The sequence below is a fragment of the Halichoeres trimaculatus genome, unplaced genomic scaffold (assembly GCF_033239565.1).
Source record: "Halichoeres trimaculatus isolate MK-OKI-2021-1 unplaced genomic scaffold, fHalTri1.1 fHalTri1_scaffold_1, whole genome shotgun sequence".
Classification (NCBI taxonomy): domain Eukaryota; kingdom Metazoa; phylum Chordata; class Actinopteri; order Labriformes; family Labridae; genus Halichoeres; species Halichoeres trimaculatus.
In genome coordinates, this window is record NW_027437179.1 from 31,808,884 (window position 1) to 31,831,805 (window position 22,922).

Below are 22,922 nucleotides of genomic sequence, written 5' to 3' on the forward strand. Positions count from 1 at the left end.
TGTCAGAATTCCACTGTGAAAGAGTCCACAGTGAAGCATCCTGCTGCTTAGAGTTTTAAGAACGCTAACTCGTCTGAAATGGAGCTGAACACTGCTTCTGTTGCCAAAATGTGTACACATTTCTTTGATGAAGTAGGTTGTAAAGGGGTTCACAAAGTTTAGTCACTGTTACATCACCATTAAGAGTTATAAGAAGTAAAAACAACCCCCCATCTCTGTCTGTTCTGTAAAAAGCTGTTCTCAGCAAAGATGTAGTATTAAAAAGATTTGTACCCCATTTATTCACTCCCACAGCAGATACTACTCATACGTGATACTACTCATGGGAAAGGGCTCACCAGAATCAAGATAACATGAAAGTTCCTCAAAGAACCTTTAAGAATCTTCCAATCAGGTGATATTTATCAAGCACACACGTCAAGCAATTAGCTCTGTTGTTTCCCAAGAGAGCGCTTTAATAACACTTACCTGATCTTAAAATGTGTCACAGGATCTGTGTCTTTGTCCACCCACAATGTGCGATCCAGTTGAACTCTGTAAAAATAACAGGAGCGGCATTGCAGGCATTCTCTGCCATCAAAGTGATATCAAATGGGCATCTCAATGTAACAACATTGCAGGGCTAAATTTGGCCCTGGGGACAGACTGACAGTGTGGTCTTTATGGATGCTTCACATTCAGGAAACCAGAGGAGAGAAATGTAATCCATGCTTACACTTTGTAATGAGTCAAAAAACAATTCAACAGTGTGTCAGATTTATATTAAACATGTTTTATATTGTCCTTCAACTTGTCTGACAGGACCTCCAATCCAGAACGCTTTGCTAAAACTAATTACATGATTAACATCTACGACTTACAGCAGTGTAGGCAGTGTGCTGGTATGTATACATTGTGAAATTGTTGCTCTCCAGGCTATTTAGGAAACGTGTTGAAAATGTCTGGCAAAATGTCTAGTGGTTTCACTGTTTTTCTTGGAGGAGAAGATGGCCCTCAAGACCCTATCAGCTGTAATTAAGGGCTTTTGTGGACATAAAATTGGACATGACTATAGCTGATATAGTTTAGTGCATTAACTGTCCTTGCCAAGTGACATCATACACATTTGTAACTCAGAGAAGAGTAAATTCCAGCCATAAATCTTTCATGTTTCTGTAACACTGAAAAAGAAGGACTCCCACAAACCAGAGATCATGACTATGTTGTGTCTTTGCATTGTAGCATCTGGCTTACTCTTTATATCATTCTTTTACAAAAAAAAAAAAAGTACAGCTGGGTTAACATTTTTTGAAAGACACTTCAGCAGAGCTCATCTACTGATGTTAACTGGATATTAATTGATAAAAAATACACAAAGTTGTAAAGGCAAATTAAGGAAGTGGATTCATAACAATGACCAGATATTTAAAATCTAGCCTGCTCAATTCCTTCACCAATATCAGCCCAGCAGATGTTGAGAGTACTGGTTTAACATCCCCCAAAACTGTAAAAACCCCACTAGAGTTTGATGACAGACTGTGAGTAAAATCTGTCATGTAAGCCACAATAACCAGCTGCTGCCAGGCTGCACAGACTGCAAAAAGGGAAATTACACACAGCGCCATCCTGTGAACCAAGACTTGAAAACCCACCAAACACCAATGCTGCAGCTTTAAGACACTTTATCTCTGCAGCAGATACACAAATTTAATGGACAAAAACCAGACGCCAGACAATATATCTCCTTTTGGAACAGACCACACACAGAAACAAGCAACATGAAATAGTAGTACAGCAAAAGCCCAGCCAGTTAGTGATAAAAATATGTTTAAAAAATGTCATGCAAGCTGTCACCTTGTTGCCAGACTCTGACTTAAAAAGCTACCAATGTTTTGTTGCACAGCTGTGCAAAGAATATTGGTGGGTTGACACAATTCTAGCTCAGTCTATTCAGCTGTCTATCAATTTTCTAAAAATTGTGGAAAATGACCACTACTACGACATGCAAATTTTCAGCCCACAACAGCATACAACATATATACATTTCAGGACACATTGCGATTCACTGGATTTAACTTGTGCATAATTCCCCCCACCAAAAAAAACATTGCCAAATATTTTGAGGTAAATAACCACATAATGTTAACTGTATCATTAAATGTAGATGCTGAGAGCATGAGATTAACTTATAAGTATTTAAATAATAATGCATATTTCCTGCAATTTGAGGCTTGCATTTCATGTGAAGGTAAGGTGCAAGAAATACAACTGTTTGCCTTGGTATAAACCTATTATTATAGATGGCGAATAAGAGCAGGCCAAAAAAGGCTGCAATACACAAACAGTGCAAACACAGTTAAACTTACCTCACTTGTGACTGCCTTCCGGTGTAGTATGGCGGTCCTCAGGAAGACGTAAAACAGGAGTTGATCACCTTGTTCATGGAGAGGCCATACTTCAAGCTCACTTCGTTCCTTCGCCTCAGATCCTCGGACGTTGTTATTGCAAGGTAAGATTTTTCTGAGCTGTATTAGCGGCAAGTGATACAGGTGTTGTTTGGCAAACAATTAGTGACGCAGGAGTAATTGTCCCGCGACGTCGCGTGCACCCCATGGGGTGCGTTGGAATTTGATTCATTTACTGAAAAATGTCACATGGGAATGTTGGATAGTGCTTGAAGAACACTGAGCTTAACAAATGTCACGTTTTTGGTGTTTTAAAGTACGGTGGGGGTAGCTGTCATCTGATTTTCAAAAGAAACACGAATGCAAAAGCAACAACATGAATGCAAACACCACAATACGAATGCAAAAGCTACAAAACAACACAACAGGAAAACAGCCACCACGGAAGTTATGAGGTCAGTTATCCCGAAGGACACAGAAAAGCTGAGAGAGAAAGTAAATGATGGTTGTATTTTTTATCTTCAGTTATGATAAATATAACTAAAATGCTAACATATAATGTGACTGATTCATAAAGCTAAATATAAGATGACATTACCAGTAAATAGAGAAATACATAGCCTTATAGCTAAGGTCAAATCATTTACTTATTTTCACAACTCTTCTGTGTTCGTTGGGATAACTAACCTCTTTTGACTTCTGCTGTTTTGTGGTGTTTGCACTTGTGTTGTCGCTTTTGTATTCGTGTTCAGGCTTTTGCAAATTGTCTGACCCCTACCGGCCACCCTATAAAAGACATAAATGCTGCACCGTTTCGCACCAAAAGTCAGAGTTGGCATTCCCATAATGGCAAAATTGTGCTTAAAAATAGCAGGTGAAACTACATCCTTTTCATATACAGTCCATGGTTGGAAAATCATTAGCTGTATTTGACAGTTTCCTGTTCTCCTAAAATTATGCTCCTGAATGATGACTCTGGACAGAATTTGAACCAAATCCAAATACTTATGTGGCTTTCAGCAAGTACTGCTGCCAAAAAGATATTGGCAGTAAGATTGAAGCCACCTCACACGTTTCCTTTAAATTAGTAAATCATCTTGTGGATAAAATTCTAACATTGGAGCTCTGTGTGGCTCGGATCAATCGGGGCAGGGCAGTCTAACTTAGAAAACAGAACACAGGCCTTTAACTCAGTCATACCTATACTTTTATCTTTTCTTTTAGCCGGGTTATTTATCTATTTATTTATCTGTTTATTCCTCTGCACTCGACTGTGATTTTCCAATGTTCAATTTCTTTTTTGTCAACCTTGTTGTCCTTTTATTTTCTGTTAAATTGAGCTGCCTATATGTATGTATACTCACTGTAAATGCTTTTACGTATGTTTAAAATATGAAACCCATAGAGGAGAGAATGAGAGGGTAAGGGAGGAAAGGGGTTAAAATAGAGTTTGTTTTAATTTTTCGAGGAGCTGGGGTCTGTCCCCTATGTAGTTTACTCCTTTCCCAGGAGACTGCTGGTGTTGATTGTTAATGTGCACTGCTCGCTGCTTGAACAACTAAACTACAGAAAGTGTGATTTAAAGATTATCATGTTGTCTTCTTTAAATAAAGAAAATCATTAGCTCATTGCTTACCTGCTCAACAATGTGGTTTTAAGAAGTCTTTTAACAGTTTTCTGCAATCATAACGAAAGAAAAACTTTTGTATACTGTATTTTTACTGCTTTTGTGGCTTTTTTCCACATTCTATTGACTTTGCTATACTCACCTACAGAGGTCAACAAACTATTCGTGTTTCAATGTGTAGCATGAAACCACACTCTGGCACTGAGATCAAACACTCGAGCATCCGTCAACAGTCCTCCGCAGTGATTTTCATTATTCCTGCTCACCACTTCAGCCTGAGTGTACAGGGTCTGATTATGGCATCAGTAGTTCACTGGGAACATGCCACACAGAAGCATCTGCTGATGGTGGTGGAGTGGTGTAATCATAAAGATGGCTCTTAGCTTTATATAGTCCAGGATATGCAGCAGGCTGGCAGAGTGAGTTGTTTGTCCTTGAACAGGATACCAGCTTGCTGTCAATACAGCAGTGATTTAAAAGAGGAAGGAAAATTTCATCCACCTCACAAAAGTTAAGTATTTAAATGTTACCCACTTGATGCTGAAAGCAGTTTGCTTTCAGCATCAAAACTGTCGCTGCAGGAGTTTGTGGTCAGACATGTTTGTGGTTTTGTTTTTGTTATTCAGCAGTTTAATTTAAAAATGATTAAATCAGTCTTTAGAAAACACAAAACAAATATCTCAACGGGGAAAGAAAAATCACAAAACACAATAGTACTGTTAGAGCAATTTATTTTGAGTTTTGCTTTCAAACCCTTTCAAGGGTTGTTACATCCATCCAAAATTCTCCTGTCTTCAGCATTTACTCTTACATTTCCGCTGTATGCTACAGAATTTGACATTTCTGGTGTCACAGACAAATATCACAGGGCACAGTGGAAATAATTTGATCAATATGTTGAAATTAAATCTGGGAAATTGTATGTACAAACCAAATTTTAAAAACTGTCATAGTAAACAAGTCTGTGTGTCTCATTGTATCACCACAAGTGAAGTCTTTTTGTAATTCTGACCTGGCAGCCAAATTGCAAAAAGCAAATTTTGAGGTGGTTTCAGATTAGCGTTTGAAGGACGAAACTAAAGATATCTAATTGCCAAATTGTGTTAGTACTGTTGAAACCAAATGTGTATATTGTTGTACTGAAAGGCACTTTGTAATCAAAGTTGTTAAATGTGGAGTGCAGGGCTGTGCAAACTTCACGGCCTGTGATGGTGTTTTATGTGCGGACAGTACCCACAACCTCAATTTCAGAGGACTTCTCCTTAGCATCTACTCTTGCTAGGTTACATCAGCAAATTTCTGGCAACATAAACCAATCAAATGCAGGACAAGCCAATTCATATATTTTCCCCACTTCCTGCCATGGCCTCTGGGGCTTTTGTAATCATGTGACTCTTGTTTTCAATTTTGTGTCATTCACAACAAATGGACTTGAAATGATCTGTAGTGTAACCCAGAGGCCGTACTGTGACCAGAGATGATCCCATTCACATTTTTGATGTTGTGGGGGCGGTGGTTGCCCCAGTGATATAGTGCTGAGGTGTCATGCCATGGTAACAACTGTTGAACCACAGAGGCGTTGTATACACTGCAGGCACTTGGAGGCTGTAAATCACAGCTCTGGTTTTAGGAGATGTTACAGACTTATATTTGCTTTAGAGGACGTCTGTGGTGGGTTGATACAGGACACTTGGGTTCCCATCCAAAATACTTGATGAATCATTTAAATAATTCAGCAATGAAAGAGAATGGGATCATGAGGGTTAAATATTCATCATGTGGATGTTTCTCTTGTTCCTGTTTAGTCAGCTGAAATGGATTTAACTAACAGGATACAGTTTTTAGATTTTTGTACTGAACACATTACACCCCTGAAGATTTTATAGATTTTTTCACAAGGGACTCTGTAGCCAAGCTTTGTGGGATACTTAGAAACTTCAAGTTGCCCAATTTGAACACAAGTAGAAATGAATGACCCTGTGAAATGGTTGCAAATGTTATTCACTGAATGTGGTCTTGGAAAAACACTGGGTGCTCAAACTGTGTGGGAGAGCATCTTAAGAGTGGTATTGGCGTGTTGATACAACCTCAGCCAACATAATCAGTAACAATGCAGCTAGTGGACAGTAATGCTGAAGACAGGAGAGCAAACACTTTTTGTCTGAGGGCTTGGAGTGGTATCAGTGTGTATATGTGTGTGCTGTGTGTGTGTGCGAGTGTGTTTGTGTATGGGATGGGGTCAGATCCGAGTTAGCTGGTGCCAAAAACTGGACGGCATGAAGCTTTCCATCTTGTCTGCAAAGAAACCCAGGGGAGCAAAGAGTGTGCTGAAGAACTGAAAGGGAAGAAGAGAGGAATGAGTGTTTAGTAAAAAACCTTTCTCAACCATTTGTAGTTAACATTAAAGCCAAACCCTTCAATGAATCGCACAAATACAGTTATCAAGCCAATTAATTTTACAATGAGGATTTATTCCAACTCAAAGGGCATTTCCTCATTTATCTAAACAATTTTTCTAAAGAAAAAACAAAATATTTTATTTTATATAGAAATAAGAATACGTGGAAAAAAAAACAACAACAAAAAATAACAATTACATAATGAAAACACAAGGGTGATGTTTTTCCCACAGCTTACAGACTTTGGTCTTGAAGCAAAGCACTACATCTGCAGCAGGGTGGTCACAAGCTGAACATTTACATATACTATCCAGAAAGTTCCTCGAGTGTAGGAAAGAGACAGCTGAAGCAGCATTGGCTAATTATATTCATTTTTAATAGTTTGTTTTAGAAACAGTTCTGGCAGTTCGATTCATTTATCTGATGTGGTGGATAAACTTTATATTAGCCACAATTTACTTGAAGACACACTTTTAAACCTCAAATCAGTCATTTTTTTTGTTCCCTTTTCAGTCTTAAGATAGTCAAATGAGTAAAACAAGAGGAAAATATATAGAAGGAAAAAAACTGGCACAAGAAAAGTCATACCTCAAAATGAGAACAATCATCTCTGTTACAAAACTGATTTACTATTTATGACTTAAATGGATGACAAGGTCTGGTGGGAAAAATCCAACCAGAGCTGAGGTGGGTCTCGTAAGTACCTACATTTTCACCCAACTTAGATGGGTCTCTATTTCTGTGGATTTTTGAAGAACTCTCAACTGTAATAATATCAAAACAGATGTGCTACCACAGAATTTGAAAAATTATTGGTTTTAGGAGCCAGACAGTGAATGCTTTTTAACAGTGGTCCCCACTTGGTGTGTCAGTGTTTAAACGCTAGTACGGCCTTTCAAAAATAACATGTTTCAATATAATTTGTGTATTTTGACCATTATCACACTTTCTTTTGTGAAAATTAATTTATACCATCCATGATCTTGTGCTCTCAATGGACATTAAAAGCATACCCTATGAAAAGATTATGTTTCTCATAAAATTCCAAATAAAAAGATAAACTGTTCTTTATTCAGGAGATCCTCTGAAACTTTTTCATTTTTCTACTTCTATTCGTACTGACAAATCTCCACAATCAGAACACAGATGGAGCATCTCAACAAGTCTTTTCATGAGCTCATATATCCACACACAGGTAGTGATGAGGTTCTAGCTCATCTGTTGTACAAAATGTGTGTTTGTTTAAAGGTTGAAAGCCTATAGAAGTGATTTAAATAAGCTAGTACCAGTGAAATGCCCTCTGAAATATTAAAATATGGCTTCTTTCTGGAGCTGCTTTAGGTGTGCTTGATACATTTGACACTTTTATAGTCTCATAAGTGGGCGATCAGCCAAGCCAGACAAGTGCAAATCAAGTGCTCCTCTAACCCCATTTTGTATATGAAACACATGTAACTCTTGTCCCATACGGTCTGGTATCTATAAATAAAGGGGAAGGAAAGCTGCCACAGCAGCCACCACTGTCTTGCCTTGCTTGGGTCTTCTGTTGAGGACCAGCAGATTCAGAATAAATCTGTTTTTCCTCAGAAGGCAGAGAGGACCTCTGTGTTCCTCCCTCAATAGTTTTCATGCTCTCCATCAGAGCATTACAAAAACCAGGCTCGCTGGAGCTGCTGTAAAAATCCTATCTGCACTCAATCTTTCCCATAACAAAAGGAGGAGCACTCGATGTTCTGCGCGGCCTTGTTTTTGCTACAAGTCCATGTGGAGGCAGGCCCTAATAAACAACATGACCATAAACAAAGGATTAGCTAGAGTAAGGAGTGTGCCAAACAGGCCAAAAACAGACAACACAATACAATGATGATACATAAACAGAAGAAGAAAGAACATGCCCACATTTGCAGAGTTTAAGTCTTTTGGGCTGCAGGCCGTGTTGGCTGTGGTGATAAGCTTGCATTAATCAGCTGTGGTCACTGATAGCTTAACTTGGACAACAGCTTATTTTGGCGGGAAACAAATACTTTATAGGCCTACGACTCCCATGAGCCTCCAGTGTTCCTGACAGTGATGGAAGCCAGCAATTACTGGAAGGGTCAAAAGACTTGGGTTACAACACCACACATTTTAAATTACAGACATAAAAATATTAGACGTTAATCGAGGATCTAACCACCAGTCAGATTACTTACACACACATCTCCTTGAAACTGGAGTAAAATAATATAAATCAACAATTAAGAGGTGTTAAAGCGCTTACTGCTTTGGCAAAGACACCCATGAGCTCAGGGAACTGATGTGTGAGCATGGCCAGCATGGCAGTGAAGGAGCAAAGGCCTGCTGTGAAGAGGATGAAGAAGGGAAGCTCTTTCTTTGGGTACACAGACACCTCATGAAACGCTGCAGAGAAATAAAAACGGTCAGAGCTGACATAATAGAAACACAGGGGTTTAAATAGTAGGGTGCTGATGCTGGTATACTTACAGGGCAGCAGCTCTCTATCTGCTGTTTCTGTGCATCCAGGGTAAGGGTAAAACAGGTGACCCTTCTCTAGTGGGTAGGGAATTATCCTAAAGGCTGCAAAAGAGGACAGTAAGTTAATATAAGACAAAGAACACCCCAATTATGACTTTCTGAGAATATTATCTCAAGCTGAATCTGGTGACTTTAAAAGAGTCTAGAAGACACTGACACAATTTCCTGTGAATCAGTGACGTAGCAAAGATCTTAAACAGAGTGACAAGATACTAACATCCAGATGAAATACAACAATAACAATCTTCACAGACTTCATTGGAACAATGATCTCATCCTTGTATAATCAGAAGAAGAGTATCTGTGGATGTTCTGAGCATAGTTGACCCATGAGAGAGCAAAGAGACAAAGAGCAACATGCAAAGTTGCTGCTAATAGGCTGGCTCTTCGAAACACTGGATGAAAATGTTACCTTTGAATAAAGCAAATCTTTCAACTTGAATGAAAATACTCAGGAAGTGGTGATAAAATGATACATACTGCCCTCCCATGTGCAGTGTAGTAGGTTTAAGGCTCCTTCTGCTCTCTTCCAGTGCTGCAGGTGGAAGAAAGCGTATGCCACTGCCTCACTGTCACCCCTCTTCAAGATGTGCTCTGGAGGCAGGATCAGGCTCTTCATCTCCAACAAGTACTGCAGACAGGAAAACGAAAGAAACAAAAGACTCCTGGTAAGTTGACAGTTCAACAGAATGTTGCTTTTCAGCTCCTAAACTTGGAACAGAAAAGCAGAAATGTATATCCAAGATGAACTTTTCATGTAGCATTGTTGAAAATCTGATAATGTGCAACCATTACTTTCAACAACCAAAGTCTGTTAGGTGACTATCAGTCCTTAATGCAATATGTTTTAAAAATTATGATGGAAACTGGGCAAGCCAAGATGCTCACATTTTGTTGCACATTTGTTTCCTTTCTGTTTTTTTTTAAGAAGCTAAACAAAACCAGCTAATTTAAACATTTTTAGATCTAACAGCTGACATGGCGAAATGAAACTCTTGATGTGGGTTTGATTTTAAAAAGTCTGCCCCCTTGTGGCCAAAAATCAATTAATACAGCTTTAATCGATTCATCCACGTTGCCGTTTCTCCATCAGCACTTCACTTATTCTATTTTATTGTGCAACTCCCTCCGGTTGACTCCCAGAAGACTGAAAACATATTTTCTTCATGTGAGGTATTTGTTGACAGCCTTCTTTTGCAATTGTTCAAGGTGGGAGGGAAAAGCTTTCCAAAGCTCTCTGACTGTGTGTTATTGTTACAGTACAGTACATTCATTCCATGAATGTGTAACATCCCCCTGCTCACCCCTCCTCTTCTTCTCTTCTGTGTAAGTTTGTCCCGTCAAGTCAGCCGGTTCACTGTGCTGACAAGGTCTACAGCGCAGAGTTACAGTCTATAGAACAGTTACAGTTTTCTAAAACAAAGAGGAGCAAGCATCCAAACTTACACTTGAGTAGTGTAATAATTTTTTTTGTGACAAATATATCTCACTGAGGCCTAACTCCGTAAGCAGATACATTTTTGACATGTCTGTATCAGCTTTGATAAGCCTGCCACTCTATACACTTTATATCTGTGGTGCCCAGTGTGGCAGGGGTCTGTGTTAAACAAAACCCCTGTGCGGGGTTGGGGCCCCCTGGGCTGGATTCCCAGGCGGCCAGCTTCACAGCGCTCTGGATCTCAGACTGACACTTTGGGAAGGTTACCCCACAGCTAATCCCGTCTAATCCCTTCCATGGTCACAGGCTCAGCCAGCCAGCGAGCCATCCATCCATCTAACCAGCCAGACCGTGCCGCTTCACCCATCTACCCCTGCTGTACCCTTTTTCCCCACTTATGCCTTCATGGTCACAGTCTGCCAAAAGACTATTCGACCTGGCTCATCTCTGTCCGTCTGTTTCCAGCCCTCCGTCATGCTCTTTTAGCTCCCAAGATATGAGTCTTCTCCCAAGTTACAGTACTCCACTTCTCTGCCTTATTTGTTAAATTTCTCTTTGATGGATTGCAATTTAATGAAGAACAGACATGCCATTTGTGTTTTCCTCTGGAAAATTATCATTGCTCTAACAAATTTATGACTTCACTATCCTAATCTAATTTGATCTGTGGTTAATGACCAAATACCTGCAACCATCAGTTGCAGCAGAAAACAGCAGATCTGCTTAGTACCAGCATGTAAGCACACACAAACTCTTGGGGCAGGTGTGTCTTCTTCCGAGTATGTAAAATCTATAAAGATGCCAAAATGACTGCAGCTTCTTTTGCTGACAATGAATCTAATATGGGCCCTTTGATACAGGAGGAGGTTGTCAATGTCAGTCCACAGAGGGGTGCTTAGGACTAACTGTGTCCATTCTATGACCAGAGCAGTCAACGACTGTACATGCTGTCTACACACAGCCAGGACCACCTACATCTGTGCTGCCTATTCCCTACATGCTACCTCCCTGAGTAAAGGCTCACTCGTGCACGAAAAGACCAAACAGGTGTAAGCACTCCATCCTTCTAGACCGCTATGTCTCCCACCCTCTTGTCTTACTGCTTTAACGTCCCACGACCTGCTGCTAGAAACACCCAGGAGCTGCTTGTTTGCCCTTCTCACTTATCCTTTCTGACTTGCTTAAATCATTTTCTCCCTGCTTCAGCCAAGAGATTTGACTGTCTCCCTTCATCCTCCTCTCAGATCGCTCTGAGAACTACCCTTTCACCATTCTCTAGGCAGCATGCCAGCTAAAGAGCTAACCTGTGACTTCTCTGCTGTAGAGTAGCACGAAACTGCCATAACTAATAAAATAACATACATGTATCTTATATAACACCTAAGAACTTGCACAAAGGATCACATGACAAGTACAAGAGTGAGTGTAATTTGGGGCCCATTGAACACTCAAATTATTCTATGTTTTAGAAGTGAACCAACCTTTTTTTTATCCTTTTTTTTTTAGAAAACTTACATACTCAAAGGATACATTTTAAAAGATTTTATTCGGCCTGATCAGATTTGGCACAACGTTGAGATCAAACAGCATGTTTTAGCTTTCTTTTGCTCTGCTTCTTTAGTACAGTCCAGCCCCAGTGTCTGACATTGCTACAAAATAAATCAAAGGAATCCTTTTCTCCAGGAAAAAAGACAGGTCTTGGCTCTTGCTGCTGAACTTTGCCGGCTAGTGTAGTGTGACCGGGACTTTTGGTTTAAATGCTGTGAATGGGTTCGTGCCCACCAGGGAAAGCCCAAACAAAATTCAGATACTGAAAAATGTCATTGACAAATAACAGATTTTGGCCCTAATTTTAATTGTGGTTTATGATAAATATTTAAAAATTGAGACTATTTCAAGATCACTTATAAAGTCCTCAAAGGACACGCCGATCATGAAAGACCTGTATACGGCACCCATGTGGTTCTGGGTCCTGTGTGTTTTAAGATTAATAATTTAGAGAGGCTGGCTGCTCAGCTGTCCTTCCTCTCATGCCACAGCATTAGACCTGGTGACACCTCAGTCCTCTGCTGGCCTGCCCACCTCCCTCCCCTCGCCTCATTCTTGTTCTTCTGCCTGCTTCTCTACTCCCTGTCGCCTCTTTGATGAAGGGATTGAATTTCATGTGTTCTCCTTTTATCCTGGGCAGTCATAAGCCCAGAGCATAACTCATAAGCTGCCTTCTGATTCTAATCTGCAGCACTATGCCCCGCACAATGGGACACACAGGCAACAATGACATCAGCCTTGTAGCTCTGGAAGGGTCAAACAAACACACAAGCATACAGTGAGAGAATTTACATATAGACCAACAGGTGTTAGTGTTAGACATCCAAACAGAGATTAATAATTTCATGCAGTCAGTAAACACCATGACTAGCTTGTTCAAAATCCACAGAGGGAGTGGATGTATTCAGAAAACCAACTGCATGTCCTCAAACCAAACCCCCCATTCTCCTCGTCAAACCTCATCCATCTTAATTCAGTACAAACCCATGACTATTACCCCGTCTCAATTTACAAACCAAAAAGCCAATTTCAAAGGTAAACCAAGCAAAGGTCGCCATCTCGGGGCCTTCACAGGCAATCTAGATGAAAACATGTCAACCTGAATGGGGTGAGATGAGAAACTGCCTCCTAAAGTGGAGTAAACTAGCAAGGTAGATGGGCCTGGGTCACCCAGGCTGCTTTAAAATGGGCTTACATCAACCAAAGTGGTTGTACATGTAAACACAGAGCAGATTCAGATAGAAGAAACACTTGATCAGTTATCACGTCAATCCGGCTGTTCCTTAACCACTGACTGGGAGAGAAACTGATGGGAATGGACAGAATGATGGAGAAATAGGTGGAGGAGGGTAAATCAAGAAGGACAAGATGATGAGGAGGAAAGGAAAATAGAGGAGAATAAAGAGGAGGAGGTAAATTGGGGCAAAATGCGGAGAGGCGCTAAGGGGTCATTAGGGAGGAGGAGGGCACTATAAACGGGGGGGGGGTGTTATTGTGTGTCTAGCTTTTTGGGCAGTTTGTATAAGCTCATGTGATGTGGACTAGCATGAAAATGGTTCATATATAATCTCCTTGGCATGCTTGATAAAACACCCGTACACTCAATGCTTGACCCAGCATTGTTCCTTAATTATCCACGTGGACAGTTTGGCAGAAGTCCATTGGATGTCTACTTTTTTTCCAACCTTCACTTGACGTTTTAGAAAAACCTTCACCACACTTGAACAGAAACATACATTCACACACATTACACCAGTAGAATCAGAGATGACTGGTCTTAAATCAGGTCGACAAGTCTTAAAACCTGCCCACAGTGCCAAAACTGCTACTAAATGATTTGTTGCCCGTGATATTACAGTTTGATATGCCATCTGAGTTACCTGACCTGAACTTTCTTGATAATTATTAAAAGGAAGATGAGAAAAAGAAAAATACAGATGAGCTGAAGACCTAAGCTAAGCTAAGCTAACTGAATGCTGTGTATTTCGCACGACAGAAATTGATTTTATTGTTCTCATCAAATTTGCCAAAATGTCAAACTTTTCCCTCAGCTTAGTATTACATTATGTTTAGCTGTCTTCAGTGTTTATAATATTAACAGCTAAAGGGTGGCTAACTAGAATCCGCCTCGCCTTCTTAATGCATTCAGCCTGTGTGCATCAACTTCTGTTATTTGATCATGTTTTGACACTTTCATAAACTCTAGTCATTAACGATTGTTAGTTGGAACATTTCTTGACAGTTTGAATATTTGGTTTATTCAATTGTTTAAATAGATAAGAATCTATGAAAGTATTCATTAGTTGAAGCCTTACACAAATGTCCCGTAATCTTAGCTGATGGCTTTGTTAAATTATACACACATTTCTAGATGAGTTTAAATTACACACAACAGAGCAAGGCTCTCAAGAACTTTGAGGAAAATCCTACTTTAGAGGCAACAGGCCATCAAGGGTTTGAAAAGGCCACAGCTACACTCATCATTGAAACGTGCCAGACAACACAAAGCAACCCCCCCTCCTTTGATCCCAACAGATACCACTCAAATGCTGGGAGATCGTGGGGCTACTAATCACCCTTTGAGAAAGGTGTGCTATGGATGTCTCCTATTATTTTTATGAGTCATTTGGGTCAAATTGGCAGTGGTGACAAAATTCAGAGTCAGTTTTGGACTGAAAAAGGAGATACGTGTCGATAAAGGAACATGAGATGATGAGAAAGACAAGGGTAGGTGATGAGAGGCGAGAAAGAGGATGCCTGCCTCCAGGGAGGGAAAAGTTGGAAAGTCATTGAAGATGAGGGCATTTCTTTTAAAATCAAAGGCTGGATCAAAGTGGTGGCTGATTTCCCCTCCCTTCCACACACAAAACACACACACACACACACAGTCTTTTTTTCTCTTTGAGCCCATGAGATGAAACAACAGGGACAACAAAGGCTAAACTGAGACAAAATTGTACTGCAACTGCCTTTGTGTGATTGTGTGCGTGTGTGTGTGTGTGTGTGTGTGTGTGTGTGTGTGTGTGTGTGTGTGTGTGTGTGTGTGTGTGTGTGTGTGTGTGTGTGTGTCTGTGTGTGTGTGTGTGTGTGTGTGTGTGTGTGTGTGTGTGTGTGTGTGTGTGTGTGTGTGTCTGTGTCTGTGTCTGTGTGTCTGTGTGTGTGTGAGTGACACTGAATCCTGTGGGAACCAATGTGAAAGGCTTGTGATACATCCAGGTGTTGTCACATGTTCTACCTGGTTCAGGTGAAGAGGGCTCTACTTATTATCACACAGACAGTAACATGGTTTTTAAACATTTACATTTTTTTTTTACATTAAAACATTTTAAAACACATGATGCATGTATGAAACAAAATTGTGCAATGCCCTTTTCCAGCAGCCAATAGTTGCAAAATCAAACCAAGGAAACAAAAAAGTTTCATTTTAATTGTATCAATTGAATTACAAAAATGCTAGACATGTACCTACACTGACACCTGCTGGTAAGCCAGAAGTATTTCTGAAATAAAGACTGTTGTAACTCAAAGTCGCACCACTTCTTACTGCAAAAAAAAGCTCATTCTGGACGTTTTTTTTCTTGGACATGCAGGCCCTCTCAAACCTCTGAGCTAGTATTTGAGTTAACATACCCAAAACCCCTTGCACTGTAACAGATGAACTAATGAAATAATACTTACATACATTAATTTCACTAAGAAAGGGGAAAATCAAACAGTATGTAAACGGCCCTGATCCCAAAAGGTTCAAGCCAAGTCATATCAACACAGTTCTTAAGTGGAAGTCTGAGGCTGAATCCAAATACCAAACCTCCATAACACTCAGTATGCCAGAAAGAGATTTTTCTCTTTCCCATTACATACTTTTCAAGTGTTGCATGCCAAAAATACCATAATATATGACTTCATCTGGTTGCATTTTACCATACTCAATTCATTATCCTTCTTGGCATAATGCTCAAGCAGCAACCTCTAATGTTTGAAAATTAAATGCAGAAGTGCTAGAAAATGTAACTGCTTGAATTCTTACAGCAGAAATAAACATGTTTATCGCCTGGTACATTAAACAGTTTTGGTGAGAATAGATTCTACAGGGGGGTGATGTTTTAAGCCCATTTACTTATTTAAGATATTAAGATAAAGAGCATGATCAGACATGATTGGAGGTGTTGCTTACCTGGCTGTCAGGTATGTATATTGTAGTTGTTAGCCAATAGGCAAAAGCAGGGATTACCAAACTTATTTCAAAGAGGGCCACAGTAGATTCTGTGAAAATGAGCAAGGACCAGCTGCTCTTACTGACATATTTATTGGTTGTGAAAGTCACATTTGAATGCTCTATTTGCTAACTATTTATTTAGGTGATTTCTGTGAAGAAAAAAAAATCAGTACCTACATGGTGTCAAATATACTTGTGCTACTTTTACAGAAATAGTCAAATGTCTCTTGATACAGGATGGTAAGTGATTACGATCTTTTATGGCAGGATCAGGTTCAGGATTGTCTCAAGATTGTTTTTCATGATGATTTTTAGAATATCTGACCTGCAAACAACCCCAACACTTTTCATCCTGAATTCTGAACAATTCTTTTCACCATTTTTTGCACCATTTTATAATCTTTATCTAGTCTTGTGTTCTCTAATGTGTTTCTTAAACTTCATTTTCACATCATGATAAACACATTCATTTAAACACATCATCTACAAGGGTTGTTGAGTTTCAGCAGCATGTAGAGAGTTTAGCTTTATGTAAGCAGCCTATGTGCAGTCCAAATGAAGTTCTGTGAGACATTACTAGATTTACTATAAATGCACATATAATTAAGAACATGATTAATTTAAGTGGCGTAATTAATAGATTGTTAGATGAAAGCTTGGGCTGCATGAAAATGGATCTGAGGCCATGGTGAACCCCTGGGCCTGACTTTGAACATTCCTGGGCTAAAGGCTTGCCTCCAATGCCTTTTTGCTTCTTGCTAGGTTGACTGGAAATTAGTTTGAGTCAGCCAGTACTGTATGGTGACTGCAATTGTTGGACTGGGACTCCATGTTTTATATAGTCCACAACCCAAGTCCTCTGAGAGGCTGAATAATGAAATGTATTCATCATCTGGTCAGCTTGGGGAGTGTAGTCTTTTTCTTCCCTTTTCAAAGCAGCTAGTTCTGAATGATATTTATGTTTGTATAACAAAGTGCAACATATGCATGAACCAGATGGGGCAAGATCAAAGTACAGTATTATAGTTTAATGGTATGTTAAAATTGTATGCATAACTATTGCTACTTGTGATTTCAAATGGCTGCTGGAGGGAACTACAGTAAAAGAAATATTAATCCATAGGGTATGCAGGTTAGGTGACACTCATTAGTTTGCTTTCTTACCTTTGGCACATGTGGATTAAACTCAACAGCTCTGTGTATAGCCTCCACAGCATTCATTTCTGCTGTGCTCAGCCCTCGCCTTGATGCAGCCTCTGGAGAAAATCTGAGACGGCACACCGAATATGACACACTGCTCGCTATGTTGTGGATGCAGTCATTAAAACAGGTTATCTTGATGATACTGTCATGTAGAGTAGCATGCAACAATGAGTTACAGGAAAACCTACTTATCTGATACAGCCCGTGCTTTCAGCAGTGCTGATGTGTAGCATATTGTTGCTGATTTTGGCAAACTGATGTCTATAAAAGAAAGAAAAAAGGGAATCCTGTGACTTAATTCACCGAACTTTTTAGAAATATTTCAATGTAACCGTCCATAAAGGCTTTCACTTTCAAATTAGGTTCACTCTTACCATCATATTTGGCGAGGACTGCTTGGACATCAGCGTATGCCTGCAGCTCTAGAAGTGCCTCCAAGAGGTTTTCATGTATATTTAACATTCCTAATAAAGGGAACTCCTTCATTAACTGTAAAAAGAGATATAAAAACATAAAACATTAATTTACCATGCTAGTAAAACTTTATTGTTAAAGTTTTGAAGATAGTAACTCAGCAAACTCACATCTCTCATCATTTTTACTGCTTCTTTAATGCGCCCGAGCTTACGTGCACACATCGCCAGTCTGCGTTTAATGTATACCAGTAGGTTGATATCTTTTCCAGCTGTGAAGTATAGACAATAAGACAGTTTATAGAGACCACTTCTTTAATATCTTTACATAAGAAATAAAATAATAAATAAACAGAAGAATAAATATGTAAAGCTGTTTGTTCTCTGCACCAGCATGTGGTCATAGGTAGTCTAACTTGAGCTAGGCTAACAGAAAGGCAGCAATTGTTGTTTCATTTATGTATCTCGGCCTATACTTGTTGTGCCAGCTCAGCTTGTTTCTTTGGTGTTTTAGGTGTGGACTCCTTCAGAATCTGAGAACCAACATAACAACATAGCAGATGCTTCATCTAAAGTACACATTGTTAAAATACGTTTTTCTATTAAACTGTGGTGAGAGGGAGACTCAGACTTGGCCTGTTCTCAATAGGGAAGAAAATTTGTATATTTACCACAACTTTATACACATCTTGTGGACTTGTGTCTAGAAAAAGCTGTGATTGATTGATGAAAACTTTCCTAAAACAAGTGGTTGGTTAAAGGTGTAGCCTGCTCTATTAAAAACCACCCTTACCTGATATGTGAAGAAGAAAAACAGGTGATGAGGCAGGGTGTGTCAAAAAAGCAGGATCTGAAGTAGGTTTAGTTGCCAATTAGTCATTTTTAGTGAGCTAGCTTTGCTGCCTTGCCTTTGTGCTCACAACTGAGTTGTCTGAATGTATTCCGATGTTTTCTTACCGATCGTTAGTGCTTTTTTGAAGAGACGCTCTGCTTCTGTGATGGTTGTGGCTTCTTCTTCAGCGAGCAACACATAGGCAGCAGCACATCTGTACAAAGAAACATATGTTCACTACTGCAAATGAGATACAGCTATGTGTCCACAGAAAGTTATCGGTCAAATATGATATCCAAATTATCAGAGTGATAACAGAGTCACGAAATGGGAGGCGGCCTCAGAATTATACTTTTCAAAATTTCATTTGAATGGTAGATGTTGTGATGGCACATATAGAATTATGCTGACAGATACAGTAATTCAGATGATGTGTAACTGCAAGTGTAGCACTCACTCATGGTTTATTTCTATGGCCTGGTAAGCTGCTCTGATCCTGGCTTGAGGATTCCTCTCTCTCCAGGCTTTCTGCATCACTGTAATGAGATGATGAACTCAAGCTTATTATAGATGCGAACTCTCAGTCCTGACATATTTAATTGTTTGTCAGCCAAGAAAAGTTAATTAGAATCATTTACAGATAAGAAACAATGCTCTCCAGACATACACTCAGCCTTTTCCTTTTAGATGTTTTGCATTCTCACTAAGAATCTGAAAAGATTCAAACTCACCTGCATCTTCTGGCCTTAACTGTGGAGTGTCCCCCGTGAAGAAGGTCTGGTGGTCTTGAGCAGACAGGTTCATATCATAATATGTTAAAGGTTCCTTTCCAGTAACCCAGGTATACCTGTAGTGTACAGAAGAAAGAATGGCTTGAATAACTCATATGTTCTCTCCAAAGCTTTTCTGTATGTAAAAGTCAAGCATACCTGTTATATTCTGCTCCTCTAAACAGATTCAGAGGGTTTCTCCAGACTTTACACTCTGCCAAAAAGAAGGTAGTGGGATTAGTATGTGCACATTTGTAAGTTTGACTGCTGTTAGATTCTTCTTTATTTACCTGAGACACTGGGCCTGGGCTCTGCCTCTCCATTTACTGATGTGAACAGACCAGTGGTGGAGCTGCTCTCCACTCCACCCAGAAGAGGACGCAGGTGGCTCACTGATACTTGCTCAATGAATGAGGTCCCATATTTACGGAAATACCACCACTCAAATATCTGAGGGGAAGAAACATCAAGAAAAGCATGCTTGACCAAATGTACATAAAAATGCAACAGATAGATTCATTCTGGTGCAGAGAAAAGTGAACAAAGCCACACTTCATTGCTTGTTTGTGACCAACTTTTTTTTAACATTCACAGCAGTGTGACCAGTAAAAATATGTCTCTTCTTATCCTGGTTACCTTTTTTATCTGCTTACAATTTTGATGACAATACAGAAAAACAAAAACTTGTAGATCTTTCAAAGGAAACTACAAAGCCTGACTTAACTGGCCCCTGTGTTCACAGTGGTATAACATCATGCAGCAAAGTATTCCTTTTTTGCTGTTCCCCCCACATGCAGGTCAGTTTTGATCAATAAATGTACACATAAACTCACGCTGGACTTTTCTGTACTTGCCACATTAAAAATGCACTGAATGTAGCTTTGGTGTCTGTTACAATCATATCATCTGTAATGCCCCCTTAAAGGGGAAGGAATAACCTATCTTCTTTGGTTTTCAACTCTGGCCATCATTGTCTTCCTTTCCCCTGGCAAACACCAGTCTAGCCAGCAAATATTGCTTTCCTGTTACCTAGTTTGGATTGCCAGAGTCAGAGGAACCTTTTTTTTTTTTTGGTATTTTCCTCCTAGTCACACAAAGGAGATTCAGGGAGCACTTGTTTTGCTCCTTGTAGTATTGTACAGAAGTATGACCCTATAGTTTTAAGCTCACCGATTAAGTAAGGGAGACGAACTCAGTTTGTAAATGTATATCAAATATTATTAAACATCACAGCTCCTAATTTGAAAATGACACGACTCTACACACCAACCCCCATATCTGATCCCCACGGAATCTTAACTGAGCTGTATATCGTATAGCTGTATGTATATGTATGGCTGCTATATCTTGTAGGTGGCTTAAAATCAAACTGGAGCCTACAGAGATGACATTTTATGCAGGAGAAAATAACTGAAGAGTAACTCACAAGGATGAGTCCAGAGATGAGTGATGAGGTTCCAGTGAGAGCCACGTAGAACTTGGGGGTCAGTGTATTCAAAAACACTGATGCTGAAAAGCGAAGAAGAGGAGTTAACCAAAATGATAATAGGGATGTCTGGAGCTTGTATCCACTGCTGTGACCGTGCCATTAAAAAGGTATGCATTAAACAAATGCAAACACAGAGATAAAGAGTTGGAGTTTATCAAAGCTGATGTATGGCGAAAATTATGATCTCATCTGGATAACCGAAGCTGCATGGTTCAACGACAAACTAATCATATTAATATACACTGTGAATGTAACAATTAGATATCAGCGTAACAATGAGGCTGGAATATGTGCTTAAAAACCCGTCTCTAGTAATAACAGAAAGTGTCCGCTAAGTGTTCCTGAATCAGTCAGATAAACTGTCAAACCAGCCTAGATGCTAACAATAGCTAGCTAACACCGCTTTAATTCACCTGAGGTAAGAGTTTCCTGCAGTTTGAGCGGACTCCACAGGACGTAAATCATAATCAGCACCATGCCCAACCAAATGAAGCACACGTAAGTCCATGACCAAGAGAGCCACGACTTTAATTTTTCTGTAAATCCGAGAGATTGGGGATTACTGCCAGCGGTGTCCTCCATGTTTCTCCGGATGCCTGTAAACAGAAGAGTCACGTGACCATCAAGTAGGACGAGTTCTGCTCGAGCGCTTCACACAAAGTTTCCAAAAGAGAAAATGTGCATTAGTGCTAAATAGCTATTTACATGAACAGATGTCGATTTTAAGTGAACAACCGACTTGGAAAATATAAACGACGCATGAAATCTCCAAAATACTTTATACAACGCAATGCATTCAAGTGAGCAATGCGCATCCAGGATAATTGCGTTGTATAGCCTTTCAAATGCGTTTATAGCATTTCATCTCTGATGATTAAAGCGGCAACATTAAGAAGAAATTGACTGTAAATGAAATTGTACTTCGTTATCATTTAAAAGATCAAGTAAAAAAATCACAATTACAGCATAACCATATTTTTTTACTTGATATGAGTTTTTCTTCTACAAAATGCAACGTTTGACGTGTATTATGAATGCAAAATTAGAAGAACTTGACAGCAATAGTTATATTTGGTAATAGTTTCACTTATGCTTAAGGGAGCTCCTCTATTAATCCTAATAATCTAGCTGTTTTCTACTCAAGTAAACTATAAACTTGATTGATTATGGCAATTAAGAAATGATATGTATGTTACTTTAATTTCTTAATCTCTGCTGTAATTGTAATGTAAAAGAAAACGCAGCCCAAACCTTTTTTTATGGCTAATGTATCTGTTTTAAACTTGTAATGCTGTCTATGACCAATAGGTGGAGGCAGTACAACATAAATACATTCTCACATGTTGCCAAATACTGACACATGGTGGAGACAATGCTCACATAGGACCACTTCCTTGTTGTCTCTCACAGTACATTAAAATTCATGCTTTTAGCTGGCAAGTGCACTCTTTGAGCTCATATTTTCTTCAAATTAATTACCAAACAAGGCTGAGAACTGGATCCAAATGGTATGGCAGGATTTGCATACCCATATAAGTCTGCCCTCAAAGAGAAACAATCCAATAAGATTGTTGCTGTGAGATGGAAGTATATTTTTGGATGTACACAACCTGCAGCACTTCTCACCTTGTGTTTCTGACTCACTTCCTAACAGTGCAAGAATAAAATGTGATTTGTTGGACTGCGTTCTGGTTGGAGGTTGCAGCCACTGAATGACAGAGAGCCGGATTTGGTCCTGCTCACACATGCCCTTGGGTGTTTTCTGCCTGATGCTGATGGACAGGCACACGCAGGGTTAAAGGCCTGTCATATAAATCAGGTACAATCACTTTGGAGGTGAAAACATGCATGATGCCACTGACAGGGAGGCAGAAAGGGGAAAGACAGGAGGAGAATAAAAGAGGAGGGGGAGAGGAAAAAGTCAAGTCTGTTGAAGTAATCTGGATTTTACAGTTATGACCTGCATGTCTGAATCTATTTCTGTCATAACTGATGTTTCCAAATGATAAAACAAGCATGTAACTCCTAAGATCATACCTGGTAAACAGTGTTATCATCTCCTCTGTTT

At 39.5% G+C, this 22,922-nt stretch overlaps 2 protein-coding genes across 3 annotated transcripts in view; both read right to left on the reverse strand.

Annotated features, from left to right (window-relative positions):
• The window catches only part of LOC141798492 (A-type voltage-gated potassium channel KCND3-like), a 182,265-nt gene extending 179,753 nt beyond the window's left edge, over positions 1–2,512 (reverse strand). Inside the window, exons 1-2 of one of the 2 annotated variants that reach the window (XM_074680482.1) lie at positions 2,346–2,512; positions 469–534 (exon numbers count right to left, since the gene is read on the reverse strand). The gene's annotated coding sequence lies outside the window, so the exon portion shown is untranslated. The remainder of the gene's footprint in view (positions 1–468; positions 535–2,345) is intronic. The other variant, XM_074680483.1, reaches the window with a different exon arrangement.
• Positions 2,513–4,758: 2,246 nt separating this feature from the next.
• LOC141793795 (suppressor of tumorigenicity 7 protein-like) lies at positions 4,759–21,446 on the reverse strand. The gene is made up of 15 exons (XM_074674667.1): positions 21,268–21,446; positions 20,792–20,874; positions 19,656–19,815; positions 19,525–19,579; positions 19,327–19,442; positions 19,053–19,131; positions 18,721–18,809; positions 17,935–18,035; positions 17,725–17,839; positions 17,539–17,611; positions 17,312–17,414; positions 9,426–9,576; positions 8,895–8,987; positions 8,671–8,810; positions 4,759–6,346 (listed from the first exon to the last, which is right to left on the reverse strand). Exons 1-15 carry the CDS (start codon positions 21,434–21,436, stop codon positions 6,251–6,253), a joined length of 1,623 nt encoding a protein of 540 aa, XP_074530768.1. The 5' UTR covers positions 21,437–21,446; the 3' UTR covers positions 4,759–6,250.
• Positions 21,447–22,922: the final 1,476 nt, after the last annotated feature.

Excerpts from the sequence above, each read along its gene's own strand:
- LOC141793795 (XM_074674667.1), bottom strand. The coding sequence starts at position 21,436 with ATGGAGGACACCGCTGGCAGTAATCCCCAATCTCTCGGATTTACAGAA. Across the intron at positions 19,580-19,655 it reads GCCCAGGCCCAGTGTCTCAG|AGTGTAAAGTCTGGAGAAAC; the intron begins GTAAATAAAGAA and ends TCTTTTTGGCAG. Across the intron at positions 19,443-19,524 it reads AGAGGAGCAGAATATAACAG|GTATACCTGGGTTACTGGAA; the intron begins GTATGCTTGACT and ends TGTACACTACAG.